This window comes from Neoarius graeffei, chromosome 9 (assembly GCF_027579695.1).
Source record: "Neoarius graeffei isolate fNeoGra1 chromosome 9, fNeoGra1.pri, whole genome shotgun sequence".
NCBI classification, from domain to species: Eukaryota; Metazoa; Chordata; class Actinopteri; order Siluriformes; family Ariidae; genus Neoarius; species Neoarius graeffei.
In genome coordinates this window covers 67,688,834-67,711,834 of record NC_083577.1, presented here as the reverse complement: position 1 = coordinate 67,711,834, position 23,001 = coordinate 67,688,834, and the positions used below count along the sequence as shown (strand labels likewise).

General features: G+C 40.9%; 1 protein-coding gene across 1 annotated transcript in view; it reads left to right on the top strand.

Moving 5' to 3' along the window:
* LOC132891963 (inactive dipeptidyl peptidase 10-like) overlaps positions 1-23,001 on the top strand; it is a 129,871-nt gene that overhangs the window by 93,620 nt on the left and 13,250 nt on the right. Inside the window, exons 17-24 of the mRNA XM_060930142.1 lie at positions 71-169; positions 909-978; positions 10,455-10,649; positions 10,762-10,816; positions 19,440-19,539; positions 19,706-19,764; positions 19,894-19,966; positions 20,059-20,132. Of these exons, the coding sequence (XP_060786125.1) occupies positions 71-169; positions 909-978; positions 10,455-10,649; positions 10,762-10,816; positions 19,440-19,539; positions 19,706-19,764; positions 19,894-19,966; positions 20,059-20,132 (725 nt within the window). The remainder of the gene's footprint in view (positions 1-70; positions 170-908; positions 979-10,454; positions 10,650-10,761; positions 10,817-19,439; positions 19,540-19,705; positions 19,765-19,893; positions 19,967-20,058; positions 20,133-23,001) is intronic.

Here is a 23,001-nt window from a genome sequence, read left to right as displayed (position 1 = left end):
TAGAGATTTAATTAAAAAAAAAAAAAACCTGTTTTGATTTTTCACCCTATGTTTGTATCTGTGTGCTCAGATTATTTGATTCTGGAGAATAACTCTCTCCTCAAAGCCGCTCTGAGATACAAGAGAATCCAGAATATTGAGTATAAAACACTACAGACTGACCGCTTTGGTAAATATCTCTTCATATATGTTCATTTCACAGACAATGTTTCCTTTTATAATGTTTGTGTAATACTTTTAGGAAACTATATGATATTTTTGCGAATACAATACCATGCAAAAGTCTTAGGCACATGTAAAGAAATGCTGTTGACCAAAAATAGCTTAAAAATAATGAAATGAAATGTTTCAACATTAAGAAAAATACTATAAACAGTAAGCCATTTGTTGTGAGATGACTCTTTGCTTAAAAAAATAGCAGTCTCAGGTACAGTGAGTGCAGTTTTATAAAGAAATGAGCTGTAGGTTTTACTGAGCATCTTACAGAACCAGCCACAGTTCTTCTGGACACTTTGACTGTCACACTTCCTTCTTAATTTTGCACCAAACCCCAGTAGCCTTCATTATGTTTTCTTTTTTTAATCTGAAAAATGGTCTCTTATGTAATATGCTGCTCAGATACAAACTTTTTTTTTCTGTAACATTTAATTTTGTGCCAGAAAGCGATCATTTGGAACTCTATGTTTTGTACTGACTCGATAATGTAGAAGTCATAAAATAGAAATCTATAACAAAGTTTGTCTGAAAAAAATAGGATGCCTAGGAGTTTTGCACAGTACTGTATATTTTTAAATGTAGACAGGAGCATTTATTTAATTTTCTAGACCAACTAAAGAGACATCAACCATGCACACTACTTAATACTTTTCCCCTAAAGAGTTTTTTTCTTTCTTTTTTCTTTTTTCCAGACCTGCCTTTAAAGATTTCCTTCCCGCCAGACTTCCCTGAATCACGCCAATATGGACTACTGCTGATGATGTAAGCAATTTGCTGCTGTAAAAGCAGTTTGTATCCCCCATGATTTTGAAAGTAAAGATATGCCTATATTTTCACTGATAAAATTATCAATTTACCTTTTTGCAAAGTAAATGCAAACTTTTGAAACACACACACACACACACACACACACACACACACACAAACACACACACACAACTATCTACTGTAGTTTAGGTGAGCCGGTGCCCACTATAGTCTCAGACTCCTGTTCTTGGTGGACAGGACTGGAACCCCATGTGGTCTTCTGCTGTTGTAGCCCAACCACCTCAAGTTTCAGAATGAGATGCTTTTCTGCTCACTATGTGTGTAAAGAGTGTTATTTAAGTTATTGTATCCTTCCTGTCAGCTTGAACCAGTCTGGGGTGGGTTTCCCAAAAGCATTATAGCACAAAGATCATCATTAAATGGTAGAGTGAGTATCACAATGAACACTCTCTCTCCTAGTTAAAATGCTCTTAGCGTTAAGAGGCTTTTCAGAAACCCACCCCTGATCATTCACCTCCGATCCTCTCATCAACAAAGCGTTTCTGCACACATAGCTCCAACTTGCTTGATGTTGTGGGTTTTTTCCCCCCCTCACCATTCTGTGTAAGCCCTAGAGACTGCTTCATATGAAATTCCCAGGAGATCAGCAGTTTCTGTAAGACTCAAACCAGCCCATCTGGCACCAACACTCATGCCACGGTCTGACTCACTGAGATAAATTTTCTGCATTATGATGTTTGCTGAGAACGTTAACTGAGGTTCTTTACCTGGGTCTACTCTACATTATTCCATGGGCTGTGCTCCTGTCACATGATTGGCTGATTGGATAATTGCATGAACGACCAGGTATACAGTGCTCTATTAAAGTGGCTGGTTAGTGTATACATTACTAATCAAAAGTACACACTATACCAGTGTGGGAAATAAGGAATTTTGAGCAAATTGTCACAGGACAGACAAGTCTGAAATGTTGTCTGTCTGTCCAAATATCAGTCTGTTTGAATGATGGGCCAAAGGCCTGGAACAATGCAGCCTTAGGGCCCCAGAAGCTGAACGGCTTTAGATGCCTGGAGATGGCTTCTCAGCTATTTCTAGGCACATTTTTGTGATCTTCAAAGGCCAAATTACACTAGACATTCATTGCTAATTACATGACAAATTTACAAGAAAATGTCAGAAGATTCAAGAAAAACATGCTTAAAGTTATAGCCAAGAAAACAGTCATACACACAGATCAGTTCCATGTCTAGAAAAAAGTATGGGGGGGGGCAAAGATGTTCCAGTTGGTTACAACTTACTGGTACTCATATACAGTATAGGGACTATAATAACACTCATGAAACATTATGTCAACAATGACTATTTTTTATACTATGTTTATAATAAGTCTGTAAGAAATTTAGTAATTAACAATACAGCTATTTTTACATAATAGAGTTAAAATTTTGAGGACGAGATTCCAAGTAACTTTGTAACCAAATTACTTTTAAAATGACTCAAAACTAGACATGGTTATTTCATTTGGCATTCAGACTAAAATCTGCTGGACTAGAACTTAGAAAATAGAAGAAAATAAAAACTCCATTAAAATATAAATCTACATCCTACAAAGCACATGATTATGACTGTAATTCTTATTATGAAAAAATGCACATAATAATAACAACATAACCATTGATTGGCAGTTTGGCACTTAACATAATACTGTACTGCAAAGTTTCATGTAAACTGAACTCTTAATCAACTTGATCAATCAGATACTGTCAACCCTAAAACACGAGTTGAAATGCATCATGCAATAAAAACAACAGTGAATACTGAGTGTATTATTATTATTATTATTTTCTTGTTTAGTGCGCCACTCAGGGAATGGGAGGTGCCTGCAAATTTTGGTGGGGCTAGGACCTTCGGTGGCCGAGTTATGAATTTTTAAATCCCTGCACGCAAGAGTGGCTGGAGCAAGGGCTCGTGCTAAAGCTTTCCACAATCCGTGCTCACTCCTGACATCAGATCAGGACGAGCCTGGGCTTGTTCGAAAGGTCTCAGGGAGAGGGATGTGCCTGTAAAATTTAGCGGGGCTAGGACTTTGGGTGGCTGAGTTATGAATTTTTAAAGGCTGGCTCAAGCCAGGACTTGTGTTAAAGTTTTTGGGGGGTTTCAGGAACAAATAGCGGGCTGAGCTGCGGTCATAGCAGGCCATGTCTGGAATGGTTCGAAAGGTCTTGGGAAGAGGGATGTGCCTGTAAATTTTGGCAGGGCTAGGTCCATTGGTGGCTGAGTTATGAATTTTTAAAGTTGGGCCTGTGGGTGCCCTCGTTTCACAGGCCGTGTTATGACATAATGTATTCGCCCAGTGTAACATTTGGAAGAAAATTGGAAGTAGATTAGATCCATATATTTACAATTTTTCATGGGCCATCCAGTTTGATGCTTTTGAAATACAGACGGACACATTCAAATTATTTTTTATCGGCCATCCAGTCGGATGCTTTTGAAATACAAACGGACAAATGTGAAAATTACCAGTCAGTGTCCGCCAGTCAAGCCTTATTAGGATGCAGTGCTGCAGCACAGCAACCTATGGGCTCCCCTAGGGGAGCCCATAGGTTGCAGTGCAAATTAGGATGCAGTGCAAAGCACAGCAACCTATGGGCTCCCCTAGGGGAGCCCATAGGTTGCAGTGCAAAGCACTGCAACTATTGTTCTTCTACGTGTTTCTCTTCTTCTTCTTCTTTTTATTATTCCTACGCAAATTTCGATTTCGAATAATTCAATAACCGTACGTTGCACACAGACAAACAATATATCAAAACGTGCGGCTCGATCGGACTCGCTATGCTATTACTTTTCTCTACAGAATACGATTTTTTCGCGACGTAGTCGCGAAAAAATCGCCCAAAAAACCCCCATTCATTTCTATGGAATTAATTGAAAAAAAGCACTTTTTCAAACATCTGCTGCTCTGGCATGCTTTCACCTAGAGACGTGATTCAAACTCTAAAACGTAGGAAAACTTCTCCTCTGTGGATCTGGCATTCAACTTTTCTGCTAGGTTCTACACTTTCGGATCAGTCCCGGCTCAAACGCCATGTGGGTTCCGGGAGAAAATCCGGCTTTTGAATGGGTGTCTATTGTGTTACACACCAGTGAAGCTCGTTTAGTGAGAGTGTAGAGAGCTTGAAAAAATAGCTCAAACTTTCTCGCTTAAACTGTGGTTTCAGCCACAAATTTCACTCTACAGACATACATTTCTCAAAAGTAGTAGTAAAACTTGTCCTGATTCACACAGTGTGTGTACCTAAACGATAGGATTTACAGTTTTTGAATGAGAAGCCTCAAACTGAGGAGAGTGCAGCCGAGAGGCCTCATTGACACCCATTATAAACGTGACAGAAAAGTCACTCATTTTTAACTCGCTCTAGTGTCCTCATTTTTAACACTACAGACAAAAAATTACATCAGTGTATTCAGGAGACCCTTCTAGCGCTCACTGTGAAAGAATTTTGTGAATAGCTGCTTTCATTTTTGAGTTATTTGTCGTTGTTCGAGGCCTGCTCCTGAGCAAAAAACAGCAGAAAACTGACAAAATCTTGTGTGTCTTAACGCTCCTGCTCAGGCCCGTCGCCATGCCGACTGGGGCCAGTGAGGGAGCAGAGAGAGGGGGGGCTGCTGTCTCAAGCACACACATAAATCATGGCATTGTAGCTTCATAGCAGGTCACACATTCACGGCCAGCAAACATGCGTGACCAAATTGCTTCGCGCACTGCATCCTCTCACAGTTTCCCCCGGGGAATTGTCCGGTCTAGTTTCCCACACTGCTATACTGAAAGTGCAGTGCATTTTTACTGTTTCCCAAAGCAAGTAGTTTTCATTTAGTTTTCTTTCATTTCACTCAATAGAAGTGTGTGCAAAGCTTCAGCAGGAATACTATGTAGAATTTAAAATGTAAAATTATTTGCTTAACACTTTTCATCACCGCATAATTCCACCTGTATTGTTTACATTGTGTTGCTCTCTTCATTGACCGTGTGGCCTAGTGGTTAGCATGTCCGCCTCTCAACTAGGAGATTGAGTTCTACTCACGGTCAGGTCATACCTAAGACCATCATAAAAATAGTACCTACTACCATCTGGTGAGGCACGCTGCAATACAGATGTGAGCAGGGAGTCAAACTCTTGTGGTTATTAGAGGACCAGCCCCCCACTCTAACCCTAGCTATGTAATAGGCAAGAGACTGAGGGCTATAGAAATGCACCTTGCACTTTGCCATCCGATGCTCCTTAAGGGCCTGGTTAGTACTAGGACAGGAGACTGCCAACTGCCTGGGAAGACCAGGTCCTGGCATGGGAGGGACTTTGACTCGCTTCATTATTGTTTAAAATAAAAAAGAGTGGAAATGAAGAAAACCCTTCTATGTCAATCATTTATTTGGTTCTGTATGTTTACAGTGATGCTTGAAAGTTTGTGAACCCTATAGAATTTTCTATATTTCTGCATAAATATGACCTAAAACATCATCAGATTTTCACACAAATCCTAAAAGTAGATAAAGAGAACCCAGTTAAACAAATGAGACAAAACTATTACACCTGGTCATTTATTTATTTATTGAGGAAAATGATCCAATATTACATATCTGTGAGTGGCAAAAGTATGTGAACCTTTGCTTTCAGTATCTGGTGTGACCCCCTTGTGCAGCAATAACTGCAACTAAACATTTCCGGTAACTGTTGATCAGTCCTGCACACCGGCTTGGAGGAATTTTAGCCCATTCCTCCTTACAGAACATCTTCAACTCTGGGATGTTGGTGGGTTTCCTCACATGAACTGCTCGCTTCAGGTCCTTCCACAATATTTCGATTGGATTAAGGTCAGGACTTTGACTTGACCATTCCAAAACATTACCTTTATTCTTCTTTAACCATTCTTTGGTAGAACCACTTGTGTGCTTAGGGTCATTGTCTTGCTGCATGACCCACCTTCTCTTGAGATTCAGATCATGGACAGATGTCCTGACATTTTCCTTTAGAATTCGCTGGTATAATTCAGAATTCATTGTTCCATCAATGATGGCAAACCGTCCTGGTCCAGATGCAGCAAAACAGGCCCAAACCATGATACTACCACCACCATGTTTCACAGATGGGATAAGGTTCTTATGCTGGAATGCAGTGTTTTCCTTTCTCCAAAAATAACGCTTCTCATTTAAACCAAAAAGTTCTATTTTGGTCTCATCCGTCCACAAAACATTTTTCCAATAGCCTTCTGGCTTGTCCATGTGATCTTTAGCAAACTGCAGATGAGCAGCAATGTTCTTTTTGGAGAGCAGTGGCTTTCTCCTTGCAACCCTGCCATGCACACCATTGTTGTTCAGTGTTCTCCTGATGGTGGACTCATGAATATTAACATTAGCCAATGTGAGAGAGGCCTTCAGTTGCTTAAAAGTTACCCTGGGGTCCTTTGTGACCTTGCTGACTATTACATGCCTTGCTCTTGGAGTGATCTTTGTTGGTCGACCACTCCTGGGGAGGGTAACAATGGTCTTGAATTTCCTCCATTTGTACACAATCTGTCTGTCTGTGGATTGGTGGAGTCCAAACTCTTTAGAGATGGTTTTGTAACCTTTTCCAGCCTGATCAGCATCAACAACGCTTTTTCTGAGGTCCTCAGAAATCTCCTTTGTTTGTGCCATGATACACTTCCACAAGCATGTGTTGTGAAGATCAGATTTTGATAGATCCCTGTTCTTTAAATAAAACAGGGTGCCCACTCACACCTGATTGTCATCCCATTGATTGAAAACACCTGACTCTATTTTCACCTTCAAATTAACTGCTAATCCTAGAGGTTCACATACTTTTGCCACTCACAGATGTGTAATATTGGATCATTTTCCTCAATAAATAAATGACTGAGTATAATATTTTTGTCTCATTTGTTTAACTGGGTTCTCTTTATCTACTTTTAGGACTTGTGTGAAAATCTGATGGTGTTTTAGGTCATATTTATGCAGAAATATAGAAAATTCTAAAGGGTTCACAAACTTTCAAGCACCACTGTATATTTTTCATAATATCATACTCTGTTTGACTTTTTGTCTTTGTTACTACACTGTCAGAAACAGGGGTACAGTAGGAGTCCATCTCTGTCCCCCAAGGTACAATCTACACTAATGTACCCCCTAGGGCTCATTATTGGACCTCAGGGTAACTATTGGCCCTTTTCCACTACCCTTTTTCAGCTCACTTCAGCTCGCTTCAGCTCACTTCAGCCCGACACGGCTCGCGTTTCGACTACCTCAGAACAGCACGACTCAGCTCGCTTCAGCCCTGCTTAGCACCCAAAACTCGCACGGTTTTGGAGTAGGGCTGAAGCGAGCCAAACCGAGCTGAGTGAGGCTAGGGGCGTGAGGAGACACTCCCCTGTGCACTGATTGGTGAGGAGGAGTGTCCTCACATGCCCACACACGCCCCGCAAGCACGCTGGGATCTGTAAACACCGTAAACCCGGAAGAAGGAGAATTACAAGAATTATGAAGCCTTATGCGCCTCGCCTCATCTATACGCTCTTGCCAGTATCTGTTGGCGTTGTCGGTGACAACAAGCCACAGCACCAAGACCAGCAACACTAACGACTCCATGTCCTCCATGTTTATTGCTTATTCTCCGGGTCGTGAGACTACCGCTTAAAAGGTCACTGATGTCACTGTTTGCGCCGCCTAACGACATCACCTGACGTCCACCCACTTTCGCTAACTCCACCCAATGTGTCCACCCACTTCCAGCCAGCACGGTTCAGCGCGGTTGTAGTCGAAATGCAACTCCAACAGCCCCACTCAGCTCGACTCAGCCCAACTCAGCACCGCACGGCTCAGCCCAACTCAGCCGCGTTGGTAGTGGAAAAGCGGCATATGTGTATCTTTTTAGGGCCAAAAGGTACATATATGTTCCCAACGGTACAAATACGTACCTTAGAGGATACTACCCCAGTGACAAGCCATTGTACCCCTAAAGGTACAACAAAGTACTTTATTTTCTGAGAGTGTCATGACAATAAGGGAGAATGTGTGTTCATTTTGGGTGTATAAACCTTTGCACATGACTTTTAATCATAGACATCCTAGCATTCATCACACTAGATGTGGTGTTAAAGAAGGGGTTAAGAAATTAATACTATTGCTCATTTAGGATTGATGGGAGAGAAATGGAGATGAGGACCCATGAGGCTTAAGGCAAGAGAGAAGGGGAAACAGAGAGAGGCATCTCATCATGATCATTACCATGCTGTGTGCTGACATTAAGAGCGAATGTGATGTGTGAAAGTGGAACGCAGGTGCAAGTAATTTTGTACTTATACATGAACACCTTCTCCGAAGAATGAATCTGCTGTCTACATTAGTATCAGCACACACAGTAAGATGATATTTATCCACTTACACTGATTGTGTTAAATGTTGTAATCATAGTGCAGAGAGATGGCAAACTCATAATGCACAAAGTCTTCTGTGGATTTTAATTTGCCTCAGCGAAAACAACCCAAGACTTATCTTGAGGTACTAATTAAATTGATAATGTTATTTTTTTATTCTTACCAACATCCACTGTGACTTTAGAGTTCATCTCTTACAACATTATTGATATCAGATGTTCATGGTGCCATCTGTTTGTGTGTTCAGTTTCTTTGTGCTTGAAATTAGCCTAAAAAGTGAAGCCCCTGGCCATATGGGGCAGCCGTGGTGCAGAGGGAGTCCAGTCCTGGGCAAAAAACAGAGCAGCTCAACTTATGTTGCAATATGTCCCTGAAAATTAAGACGTCATTTATCATTGTCTGGCTGTTCAGTGAGACTAAAAAGGACACCTTCTTCGTGCAGTGTATTCTTAGAGAGAGAGAGTGTCTTTTGTTGTGCATCTGTTGTTTTGCTCTTGTATGATCTACTGAAAATAGTTTTGTGCATATAAAGTATGCCTTTTTAGTTCTTTATTGCAGTATTTTTTTTTACCTCCTCTCAAGATACTAGCAGTGAAATGTCAGCTGTACACAGTTTGAGCATTTTAGATCTTGAATGTGTGGATATTTAAATAATTTATGAAAGGTTATAAAGAAGACAACTTTAATAAAATAGAAAATAATGAAGTCATCAAGGGTGGCACGGTGGTGTAGTGGTTAGCACTGTCGCCTCATAGCAAGAAGGTCCTGGGTTCGAGCCCAGCGGCCGCCAAGGGCCTTTCTGTATGGAGTTTGCATGCTCTCCCTGTGTTTGAGTGGGTGTGCTCTGGTTTCCCCCAAAGGCATGCAGGTTAGGCTAATTGGTGGCTCTAAATTGAGTGTGAATGGTTGTCTATGTGTCAGCCCTGTGATGACCTGGCGACTTGTTGAGGGTGTATCCTGCCTCTTGCCCATAGTCAGCTGGGATAGGCTCCAGCTTGCTTGTGACCCTGTTGGACAGGATAAGCGGCTATGGATGGATGAATTCATCAATAAAAATGCTAATTTTGGGCAGCGGTGTGTATCCATGCCGCAGCTACAGAGTCCCCAGTTTGATACTTAGTACAGGTTACTGTTTGTGTCTTTTCTTATTTGAATGAGTGTGTGAATGAAGAAGAAGCCGCCTTCACTTGTCAGATGTACACTCAAGCATAGTGAAATTTGTCCTCTGCATTTAACCCATCTGAAGCAGTGAACACACACCCAGAGCAGTAGGTAGCTACGCTACAGCACCCGGGAAGCAGTTGCCTTGCTCAAGGATACTTCAGCCCAAGGCTGCCCCATGTAAACCTAACCACATATCTTTGGACTGTGGGGGAAACCAGAGCACCCGGAGGAAACTCATACGGACATGAGGAGAACATGCAAACTCCACACAGAAAGGCCCCTGTCAGCCACTGGACTTGAACCCAGAACCTTCTTGCTGTGAGGTGACAATGCTAACCACTACACCACCATGCCACCAGTGACTGTGCATGGTGGTCTGTGATGGATTGCTGTCCCATCCATGGTACACTGTCAGTAATAGGGGTACAGCAGGAGTCTATTTCTGTCCCCCAAGGTACAATCTACGCTAATGTACCCCCTAGGGCTCATTATTGGACCTCAAGGTAACTATGTATATCTTTTTGAGGCAGAAAGGTACATATATGTTCCCAAGCAGTATATAAAGGGTACAGATAAGTACCTTAGAAGGTCCTGGTCCAGTGGCAAACTGTTGTACCCCTAAAGGTACAGTAATGAATTGTATTTTGTAAGAGGGTAAATACCCACCTCACATACTGTGCATCTAGGAAATCCAACGCAGCCCCTGACCAGGATTATGAGAGAAGTGCTTACTGAAAATTAATGAATGAAAACTAACTTCATTTTTATACCTTAATTTCTCAATATATGTTCTTTAAATGGGACCTACGAAGCTGATTGACCTTTGATCCAGTTCATCGCTGAGATCTCATATCCTCTTGCTGTGTGTGTTACAGAGACAGCATTCCTGGTGGTCAGCAGGTGGATGACCGCTACTCAGTGGACTGGGATTCTGTACTGGTGAGCTCAGACAATGTGATTGTGGCTCGTCTGGACGGCAGAGGCAGCGGTTTCCAGGGACAAAAGATACTACAGGAAGTGCACAAGCGTCTGGGAGTGGTGGAGCTCCAGGATCAACTTGCCGCTCTAGAGTAAAATGTTGTTTATTGATTTTGTCTCACTTCGTTATTGGCTGATTGTGTGAAGAGCAGAAATCATATTATGTGTCAAATTTTGTGCTAACATGAGGCATCTTGTTTGCAGATACTTGATGAAATTTCCATACATAGATCAGAACAGGATAGGAGTGTTTGGACGGGTAAGAACACAGTTTTACTGCCTCATTTAATTTATTAACTTCATAGGGACCATGTAAATACTATTTAAAAAAATGTCATAGAATAGAAAGAGAAGTATGGATTCTAGTACACTGCTAGCTGGTTAATCTAGTAACCTCTTCCACATCTGTAGTGTGTAATTATCACGGAGAAACATTTTAACACACTTCTCTTCAAAGAACGAAAACCTATTTAGTCAAAAGTCACTTATAATGGAAGTCCAAGGGCAGATGTATGCAAGGAATAAAACATAATGGAGTGTACTGTTTAGGAAAATAATTGATGTCAGGTGTTTTATTCCACTTACACATAATTCGTACATTGTATTTTTTTAAAATCAGTTTATAGTTATATCTAATGCTGTGGAACATCTGCCCTACAAGTATTTGTGAATTAGTTTTTACTGTATAAGCAATAATATACAACCCCGATTCCAAAAAAAGTTGGGACAAAGTACAAATTGTAAATAAAAACGGAATGCAATGATGTGGAAGTTTTTAAATTCCATATTTTATTCAGAATAGAACATAGATGACATATCAAATGTTTAAACTGAGAAAATGTATCATTTAAAGAGAAAAAATTAGGTGATTTTAAATTTCATGACAACAACACATCTCAAAAAAGTTGGGACAAGGCCATGTTTACCACTGTGAGACATCCCCTTTTCTCTTTACAACAGTATGTAAACGTCTGGGGACTGAGGAGACAAGTTGCTCAAGTTTAGGGATAGGAATGTTAACCCATTCTTGTCTAATGTAGGATTCTAGTTGCTCAACTGTCTTAGGTCTTTTTTGTCGTATCTTCCGTTTTATGATGTGCCAAATGTTTCCTATGGGTGAAAGATCTGGACTGCAGACTGGCCAGTTCAGTACCCGGACCCTTCTTCTATGCAGCCATGATGCTGTAATTGATGCAGTATGTGGTTTGGCATTGTCACGTTGGAAAATGCAAGGTCTTCCCTGAAAGAGACGTCATCTGGATGGGAGCATATGTTGCTCTAGAACCTGGATATACCTTTCAGCATTGATGGTGTCTTTCCAGATGTGTAAGCTGCCCATGCCACATGCACTAATGCAACCCCATACCATCAGAGATGCAGGCTTCTGAACTGAGCGCTGATGACAACCTGGGTCGTCCTTCTCCTCTTTCGTCCGAATGACACGACGTCCCTGATTTCCATAAAGAACTTCAAATTTTGATTCGTCTGACCACAGAACAGTTTTCCACTTTGCCACAGTCCATTTTAAATGAGCCTTGGCCCAGAGAAGACGTCTGCGCTTCTGGATCATGTTTAGATACGGCTTCTTCTTTGAACTATAGAGTTTTAGCTGCCAACGGCGGATGGCACGGTGAATTGTGTTCACAGATGATGTTCTCTGGAAATATTCCTGAGCCCATTTTGTGATTTCCAATACAGAAGCATGCCTGTATGTGATGCAGTGCTGTCTAAGGGCCCGAAGATCACGGGCACCCAGTATGGTTTTCCGGCCTTGACCCTTACGCACGGAGATTCTTCCAGATTCTCTGAATCTTTTGATGATATTATGCACTGTAGATGATATGTTTAAACTCTTTGCAATTTTACACTGTCGAACTCCTTTCTGATATTGCTCCACTATTTGTTGGCGCAGAATTAGGGGGATTGGTGATCCTCTTCCCATCTTTACTTCTGAGACCCGCTGCCACTCCAAAATGCTCTTTTTATACCCAGTCATGTTAATGACCTATTGCCAATTGACCTAATGAGTTGTAATTTGGTCCTCCAGCTGTTCATTTTTTGTACCTTTAACTTTTCCAGCCTCTTATTGCCCCTGTCCCAACTTTTTTGAGATGTGTTGCTGTCATGAAATTTCAAATGAGCCAATATTTGGCATGAAATTTCAAAATGTCTCACTTTCAACATTTGATATGTTGTCTGTGTTCTATTGTGAATACAATATCAGTTTTTGAGATTTGTAAATTATTGCATTCCGTTTTTATTTACAATTTATACTTTGTCCCAACTTTTTTGGAATCGGGGTTGTATTAGTAGAAGGAGTGCATTAACCCTGTGTTTTGCCTTGCAGCCACACCTACAGTGTCTTGCAAAAGTATTCATCCCCCTTGCTGTTTGTCCTGTTTTTTTTTAACAATAATTAAGATGAAAAACACAGATATCTGGAGTATGCATAGGTATTGACCCCCTTTCGTATTAAACCCCTAAATAAGAGCTGATTCAACCAATTGACTTCATAAGTCAAATAATTAGTTGATTAAGATCCACCTGTGTGCAATCAAAGTGTCACATGATCTGTCACATGATGTCTGTATAAATCAACCTGTTCTGGAAGGACCCTGACTCTGCAACACTACTAAGCAAGCAACATGAAAACCAAGGAGCACTCCAAACAGGTCAGAGACAAAGTTGTGAAGTAGTATAGATCAGGGTTGGGTTATAAAAAAAATATCCCAAACTTTTAATAACCCAGGGAGCACCATTAAATCCATTATAGCAAAATGGAAAGAATATGGCACCACTACAAACCTGACAAGAGAAGGCCGCCCACCAAAACTCAGACCGGGCAAGGAGGGCATTAATCAAAGATGCAACAAAAACACCAAAGATAACACTGAAGGAGCTGTAAAGATTCACAGTGGAGATGGGAGTATTTGTCCATTGGACCACTTTAAGCCGTACACTCCACAGAGTGGGGCTTTATGGAAGAGTGGCTAGAAAAAAGTAATTGTTTAAGAAAACACATTTTCAGTTTGCCCAACAGCATGTGGCAGACTCCTCAAACACATGGAAGAGGATTCTCTGGTCAGATGAGACTAAATTGAACTTTCTGGCCATCATGGGAAATGCCATGTGTGGCGCAAACCCAACACCCTGAGAACACCATTCCTACAGTGAAGCACGGTGGTGGCAGCATCATGCTGTGGGGATGTTTTTTCATCTGCCGGGACAGGAGAGCTGGTCAGAACTGAAGGAAAGATGTATGGCACTATATACAGGGCAATTCTAGAGGAAAACCTGTTTGATTTGGCCAGAGGTTTGAGACTGGGACGAAGGTTCACATTCCAGCAGGACAATGATCCTAAACATACTGCTAAAGCTACACTGGAGTGGTTTAAAGGGAAATAAACCACTTTAAACCATGTCTTGGAATGGCCTAGTCAAAGCCCAGACCTCAATCCAATTGAGAATCTGTGGCGTAACTTGAAGGTTGCTGTACACCAACACAACCCATCTAACTTGAAGGAGTTGGAACAGTTTTGCCTTGAGGAATGGGCAAAAATCCCAGTGACTAGATGTGCTAAGCTAATAGAAACATACCCCAAGAGACTTGCAGCAAAAGGTGGCTCTACAAAGTATTGACTTTGGGGTGTGAATACCTATGCAGACTCCAGATTTCTGTTTTTTTCATCTTAATTGTTGTTTGTGTCACAAAAAAAAACCAATTTGCACCTTTAAAGTGGGAGGCATGTTGTATAAATGAAATGGTGCTAACTCCCCCAAAAAATCAATTTTAATTCCAGCTTGTAATGCGACAAAACAGGACAAACACCAAGGGGGATGAATACTTTTGCAAGAAACTGTACTCTCAGAGCTGCTGTTATAGAAAATCAATGTCTGACCATTCAGATTTGAGAATTCATCAAAAGATTGAAAGCTTTCCTTCGGTCGTCTCATCCAAATTGTCTGCAGCAGTTCAGTAAAAAGTAATTCCAGTTACTTTCCTGATGAGTCTGAATTATCCATATATCATATATTCAATACACGTATTCTTCATTTAAAAAAAAAACATCTCTAAACAGAGACGTAATGCAGATTTTGAGCCAAATTTACAAAATCACTTTGAATAAAGGATTTAAGAAAGCATTATAAAAATATGTTTCACATAAACATTATGGTAGCCTGCCCATAGACTTCTACTAGAAGTAACTTTCAAGCTCATGGGAAACAAGCCAAAATTATTGTGGTGATAAGACATGAGTAGAAATTAATTATTTTTTGTGTGTGTGTGTGTGTTTATAGATTCATTACAGTGGCAAAAGATAAAGAATGGGTTAAGCATCTCCTGTTTAGTAAGCGTGCATGATCTACAACCCCAATTCCAAAAAAGTTGGGACAAAGTACAAATTGTAAATAAAAACGGAATGCAATAATTTACAAATCTCAAAAACTGATATTTTATTCACAATAGAACATAGACAACATATCAAATGTCGAAAGTGAGACATTTTGAAATTTCATGCCAAATTTGAAATGCTCATTTGAAATTTCATGACAGCAACACATCTCAAAAAAGTTGGGACAGGGGCAATAAGAGGCTGGAAAAGTTAAAGGTACAAAAAAAGGAACAGCTGGAGGACCAAATTGCAACTCATTAGGTCAATTGGCAATAGGTCATTAACATGACTGGGTATAAAAAGAGCATCTTGGAGTGGCAGCGGCTCTCAGAAGTAAAGATGGGAAGAGGTTCACTAATCCCTCTAATTCTGCGCCGACAAATAGTGGAACAATATCAGAAAGGAGTTCGACAGTGTAAAATTGCAAAGAGTTTGAACATATCATCATCTACAGTGCATAATTTCATCAAAAAGATTCAGAGAATCTGGAAGAATCTCTGTGCATAAGGGTCAAGGCCGGAAAACCATACTGGGTGCCCGTGATCTTCGGGCCCTTAGACAGCACTGCATCACATACAGGCATGCTTCTGGATTGGAAATCACAAAATGGGCTCAGGAATATTTCCAGAGAACATTATCTGTGAACACAATTCACCGTGCCATCCGCCGTTGCCAGCTAAAACTCTATAGTTCAAAGAAGAAGCCATAGCTAAACATGATCCAGAAGTGTAGACGTCTTCTCTGGGCCAAGGGTCATTTAAAATGGACTGTGGCAAAGTGGAAAACTGTTCTGTGGTCAGACGAATCAAAATTTGAAGTTCTTTATGGAAATCAGGGACGCCGTGTCATTCGGACTAAAGAGGAGAAGGACAACCCAAGTTATCAGTGCTCAGTTCAGAAGCCTGCATCTCTGATGGTATGGGGTTGCATTAGTGCATGTGGCATGGGCAGCTTACACATCTGGAAAGACACCATCAATGCTGAAAGGTATATCCAGGTTCTAGAGCAACATATGCTCCCATCCAGATGACGTCTCTTTCAGGGAAGACCTTGCATTTTCCAACATGACAATGCCAAACCACATACTGCATCAATTATACCATCATGGCTGCGTAGAAGAAGGGTCTGGGCACTGAACTGGCCAGTCTGCAGTTCAGATCTTTCACCCATAGAAAACATTTGGCGCATCATAAAACGGAAGATATGACAAAAAAGACCTAAGACAGTTGAGCAACTAGAATCCTACATTAGACAAGAATGGGTTAACATTCCTATCCCTAAACTTGAACAACTTGTCTCCTCAGTCCCCAGACGTTTACAGACTGTTGTAAAGAGAAAAGGGGATGTCTCACAGTGGTAAACATGGCCTTGTCCCAACTTTTTTGAGATGTGTTGTCTCATCTCATTATCTCTAGCTGCTTTATCCTGTTCTACAGGGTCGCAGGCAAGCTGGAGCCTATCCCAGCTGACTACGGGCAAAAGGCGGGGTACACCCTGGACAAGTCGCCAGGTCATCACAGGGCTGACACATAGACAACCATTCACACCTACGGTCAATTTAGAGTCACCAGTTAACCTAACCTGCATGTCTTTGGACTGTGGGGGAAACCGGAGCACCCGGAGAAAACCCACGCGGACACGGGGAGAACATGCAAACACCGCACAGAAAGGCCCTCGCCGACCACGGGGCTCGAACCCGGACCTTCTTGCTGTGAGGCGACAGTGCTAACCACTACACCACCGTGCCGCCCAGATGTGGTGTTGTCATGAAATTTAAAATCACCTAATTTTTCTCTTTAAATGATACATTTTTCTCAGTTTAAACATTTGATATGTCATCTGTGTTCTATTCTGAATAAAATATGGAATTTTGAAACTTCCACATCATTTCATTCAGTTTTTATTTACAATTTGTACTTTGTCCCAACTTTTTTGGAAACGGGATTGTATTAGTGGGGCAGCATAGCTAACCTATTGTGCATTTTGTGATACAAGCACCAAATTTGGCACAAATGTACATTGACATATGGCGAACATTTTCAGATATTGAGCCACTCGGAATTCTCTCTTCATGTCTGCCATATTGGAATTCAAAATGGCCGCCATTTGAAATCTACATTTGCGCTTATCTGACCTAAACTTCACTTCCCTGTTGTTTCCATTCTGTGGACTGTTACATGAAGAATAGATATTTTTATATTCCAATTAAATTTAAGGTAATACTAGCACTGTGTTTGCCATCCAGACTGGTCCTATTGCAAGAGGATAGTGATGACCACATCAGTGGATTTTATACTTTTCCTCATTAAATAATATTTGGTGCAGGTGATGACCTAATCAATATCTCATTAAGTAAAATGAGATGTGTTGGAATCCCAGCACAGACACTGGAATGAAATGGCTGCCGTACACAGAGATGCTGATTTAAGAAAAGATTTAAGTGGTCTCTTATTTCTTTTTTTTTTCCAGAGCTGTATGTCATGTCTCTACACAAAATAGCCCATATTATTGAGAAATGGATTGATCAGTATAGTTTGCAAAATTATTTACAAATAAAAAAATTAATTTGTCAACTATTCACCCCGGCGGCACGGTGGTGTAGTGGTTAGCGCTGTCGCCTCACAGCAAGAAGGTCCTGGGTTCGAGCCCCGGGGCCGGCGAGGGCCTTTCTGTGTGGAGTTTGCATGTTCTCCCCGTGTCCGCGTGGGTTTCCTCCGGGTGCTCCGGTTTCCCCCACAGTCCAAAGACATGCAGGTTAGGTTAACTGGTGACTCTAAATTGACCGTAGGTGTGAATGTGAGTATGAATGGTTGTCTGTGTCTATGTGTCAGCCCTGTGATGACCTGGCGACTTGTCCAGGGTGTACCCCGCCTTTCGCCCGTAGTCAGCTGGGATAGGCTCCAGCTTGCCTGCGACCCTATAGAAGGATAAAGCGGCTAGAGATAATGAGATGAGATGAGAACTATTCACCCTCCATTGGTGTAAAACCCCTAAATTAGTTATGGTTAAATCAGCTGAAAGTTTCCAGAAACTATGAGGTGATTTCCATTCTAAAGACAGTGATTTGATTGTAGAAAGCTCCAGGGTTTATTAGAGAGCATACTTAAGCAAACAGCATCATGAAAACCAATAACCTATGAAAACACATGCAGGACAAGGTTCTGAAAAAGTGTCAATTAGGGTTTGGTTATTAAAAAAAATATCCCAAACTTGGAGCACCCACAGAGCAATATTAAATCCATCATTTTAAAAAAAGGAAAGAATTTGGTACAATCATGAAGTCATCCACCAAAAGTCAGTGACTGAGTAAGTAACCAGGAGGCAGAGGACAGAATAGATGCTCATTCTTGTTCATCAGCATTATCTAGTTGTTCCAGTTAAACTTTCAGGAACACACACCTTCTCCTGCTTGGCAATGCAGTCACCTTCACCCTTCCATCCATCCATTATCTGTAGCCACTTATCCTCTCCAACAGGGTCACAGGCAAGCTGGAGCCTATCCCAGCTGACTACGGGCGAAAGGCGGGGTACACCCTGGACAAGTTGCCAGGTCATCACAGGGCTGACACATAGACACAGACAACCATTCACACTCACATTCACACCTACGTTCAATTTAGAGTCACCAGTTAACCTAACCTGCGTGTCTTTGGACTGTGGGGGAAACCGGAGCACCCGGAGGAAACCCATGTAGACATGAGGAGAACATGCAAACTCCACACAGAAAGGCCCTCGTCGGCCGCTGGGCTCGAACCCAGGACCTTCTTGCTGTGAGGCGACAGTGCTAACCACTACACCACCGTGCTGCCCGTCACCTTCACCTACTTTAGGATAATTAGCCTATTGCTTAACTGTTGGAACTCCTTCGGGTTCCATATCAAACCTAGAACAACACAGAATCTAATCAATAACTCAAACTTGTCAAAACAATTTTTACTTCACAGACTTTGAGTAAAATGTTGTCTTGTCAAAAATACATGATGATGAATATTCATCTCTCATGAATTAAGTGGAGTACTGTAATAAAGTATGTCATTTTGAAAAATGGATACCAGCAAATATTGTCATGTACTATAAAAATATTTGACCCAGAGGTAATCGCACATGTAGAATTCAAGTGGCGGCCATTTTGAAATCCAATATGTTGGCTAATTTATAAAGATGCACAATGCAGATTGTAACCATCGGATTCCTTTCCTCCCAAAACATACATTTGGACACCAGAATCGAGTCAATAGCAGCATTAGACCCAAAGATAATCGAAAATGTAGATTTCAAATGGTGGCCATTTTGAATTCCAATATGGCGGACATGAAGGGAGAATTCCGAGTGGCTCAATATCTGAAAATGTTCGCCATATATCAATGTACATTTGTGCCAAATTTGATGCTTGTATCACAAAATGCACAATCCTTTTGAATATTCGAGCTAAACCGCCCCACTATATGCCATCACCATGTGTTCATGTATTTTTGTATTTGATTGCAGGGTTATGGAGGATATGTGACACTGCTGCTGGTGAAGTCCACTGAGAGTTTGTTTAAATGTGCCGTGGCCATGTCCCCAGTTACTGACTGGACTTTACATGGTAAAACATAATCTCAACTTTCCTTAAATCTAATTTCTAGTTTTGATCAACTTTACCTTCACTCTTTCCAACAACATCTGTGCGTACACTGATTAGACTGGAAATGTTTGATGTCCGTTAGGTCAGTTAGGTCTCTCTCTCTCGCTCTCTCTCCCTCTCTCTGCAGCTTCAGCATTCTCAGAGCGCTACCTAGGAGTTCCTTTACAGGATGATAACAGATACCAGGTGGGTTTCTAACTCTCTATAGTCAAACCAACAGCATTCATTTGCTTGCCCGTCACTGGTGTGTCCTAGAGCATTATAAATTTGCTATAAAGCAGCTAAGCTGTTTTAAAATACCTGTCTGTTCTCCAGTCTTTCAGTGTACTACAGAATGTGCAGGGATTTAGAGACCAAACTCTAATGCTTGTACATGGAACTGCAGATGGTAAGAGAGAGATAGAGAGAGAGAGAGAGATTGTTTTGTTGGTAATGATGTTACACTGAGATTTTTCCTCTCTTGTGTTTATTTCCTCCAAGCAAATATTCATTTCCAACACTCAGCTGAACTCATTAAGAACCTGGTGAAGATTGGAGCCAACTATACACTGCAGGTACTGAAGGAACAGTAAATGTGGAATGCAACAAATACTACAACAGTTAATGTCATATTTGGGGTTGGACCATTCAAAAGATACATCAGTAAACAAGTAAATGCTTGATGGAAAAGAAAAAATCATTTGGAATTCTGTTAAAGCATTGTGAGAATTAGGGTGGCATGGTGGTATAGTGGTTAGCACTGTTGCCTCACAGCAAAAAGGTTCTGGGTTCAAGCCCAGTGGCTAATGGGGGGGGCCTTTCTGTATAGAGTTCGTAAGTTCTCACTCTGTCTGCATGGGTTTCCTCTTGGTGCTCTGGTTTTCCCCACAGTCCAAAGACATGCAGGTTAGGCTAATTGGTGGCTCTAAATTGACTGTAGGTGTGAATGTGAGTGTGAATGAAGGAACAGTAAATGTGGAATGCAACAAATACTACAACAGTTAGTGTCATATTTGGGGTTGGACCATTCAAAAGATACATCAGTAAATGGTTGTTTGTCTCTGTGTCAGCCCTGCAATGATCTAGCGACTTGTCCAGGGTGTACCTGGATTGTGAGAATTTCTTTGCTCCTGGGCTCCCCCTATAGTTGTGAAGTGTAAGTCACTTTTATGCCACTGTCGTAAATACAAATCATGCTTTAAACTCCCCTCATGGACAACTGTAAACATGTATTTGTTGACAAGCTGAAGGATACAGAATCAGCAGAAGCCAAAGAGTTGAGTAATATTACAGGATTTTACACAAATAAGGCCCACTCCACAAGATTACTGAATAGCTTCATCGACCAGGCTGTCAGGATGCTGAACTCTGTCCACTACCTACCCCCAACCCCGGTCTGTAACACATTCATTCACACAAGAAACTCTATCTCATCCGTTTGCACATCGCACTACAATCATTTGCATTACTGTTGTATCTACTGCTATTGCTCATTTGCACTACTGCTCATATACACCTCATAAGCTACTCTTCTAAGCACCTTCTCCGTTACAGATATTGTACTGTATTTGCACTACTGCTATTTTGTACATTGATTTTAGAGTGTATTTTTTTACCTATATTATCTATATTTTATAAATATTTATATATTTTTTTCTTAATATAATTTTTTTTTCTCTGATTTTACAAGTAAGGTGAGAGAGAAATGGCATTTCGATTCTCCTATATGTCCTGGATATATAGTGAATTGACAATAAAATTATTTAAATCTTTGAACCTTTGAATAGTTTTATTTATTGTGAGATCAGAGAACACTAGCATAACAAAATGAATAACAAAAAAGAATAACAGAGATTTAGTTTTGCTGAAACATGTTGTTTACATTTTCAGGGCATATACTTTGTTTGCTAAGCGTTTGAATGTAGAGTAGGTGTGTAATTAAATAAAATGTTGTTGGTGACAGGATATGGTCACATACTGCACATGATATACATTAGGCAGTGCAATTTATTACAAGCTACCTGAGATTTGCAAGGTTGCAAGCTTTCAAGGCTTATTTGGCATGCGATTGGTTAGTCTTTGTCAAATGTTTTGGCGTGAGATTAATTAATTTATTTGCATGCTAGCCGTAGACAGGACTGAGGTTAGATGAATTTGTCATGTGGAAAAACTATAAATCTCCATGAGACAGGGATAACATTGATAAGATTACAGCCTACTTCATAATTTTTCATGAAGAACATTAGCATGGATGTACCCTCTGCTGTCAGATTATCATTGTTTTCCATGCACCATGAGATAGATCACAACTTATGTCTTGAAGTAAACATGCATGCTCATATATATATATACCACTGTACTATCCAGCTGATATATATATATATATATATATATATATATATATATATATATATATATATTTTTTTTTTTAGGCAAAGTTTCCACACAACTCAGAATAGTAGCATCTTGAGTGAACATAACCAGAATCATACTAACACCGACATATCTAATGCTGGGGGATGCTAACAGACAAAGAACAGCTAGTCAACTAAGTTAACGTTACAAGTCTTGGATGCTCCTGACACAAAGTGATGTAAACCTGGGTAGCAAACTCACCAACAAAGCTAGGCAGCATCCAACACGAGCACTTATTACCAGTACCAAAGTCAAGTTTATTTTTATAGCGCTTTTAACAATAAACATTGTCGCAAAGTAGCTTTACAGAATTTTAATGACTTTAAACATGAGCTAATTTTATGCCTAATCTTTCCCCAATGAGCAAGCCTGTGGCGATGGTGGCAAGGAAAAACTCCCTCAGACGACATGAGGAAGAAACCTTGAGAGGAACCAGACTCAAAAGGGAACCCACCCTCATTTGGTTGATAACTGACAACATGATTATAACATTTTTTAACAGTTTTAACATGAAGTCTGTTTTGCTGATGTTATAACTCTTCATTGATGGAAACGAGTACAAAACTGTTCATGACAACTGCAGTCCTAAAGTTAGCAAGTCAAATGAAGTCCTCAGCCATAAAAACATTACTGTAAGTGTCCAGAGCATCTTCCAAGTGTGACTTTCAACTGTCCGCATGGGGCCGTCCTCCACAGGAGCTATGTGATGAGACTCCAGCTAGACATAGGGTATCAGGATGGCTCAGGCAGGTCCGAGGGGCAGAAGAGGTCAGCACCTCAATCCCAGGATTGACATGTAACTCAGAGGGACAGACAGGGGGAGGGGGGAGAGAACGAGAGAGAAAACACAAGTTGTTAGCTATGCCCAATGTCACCTGATATTGAACAGTATACATTTTGTGCTGAGTGCAAGCAGGGACTCTGGCAAAACTAACTATGACAGCATAACTAAAAGGGGAGAGCCAGAAGGTAACACAGGCATGAGAGCGCCCCAGGACATAAAGCAGCCAGCCACTATACCGTCAACAA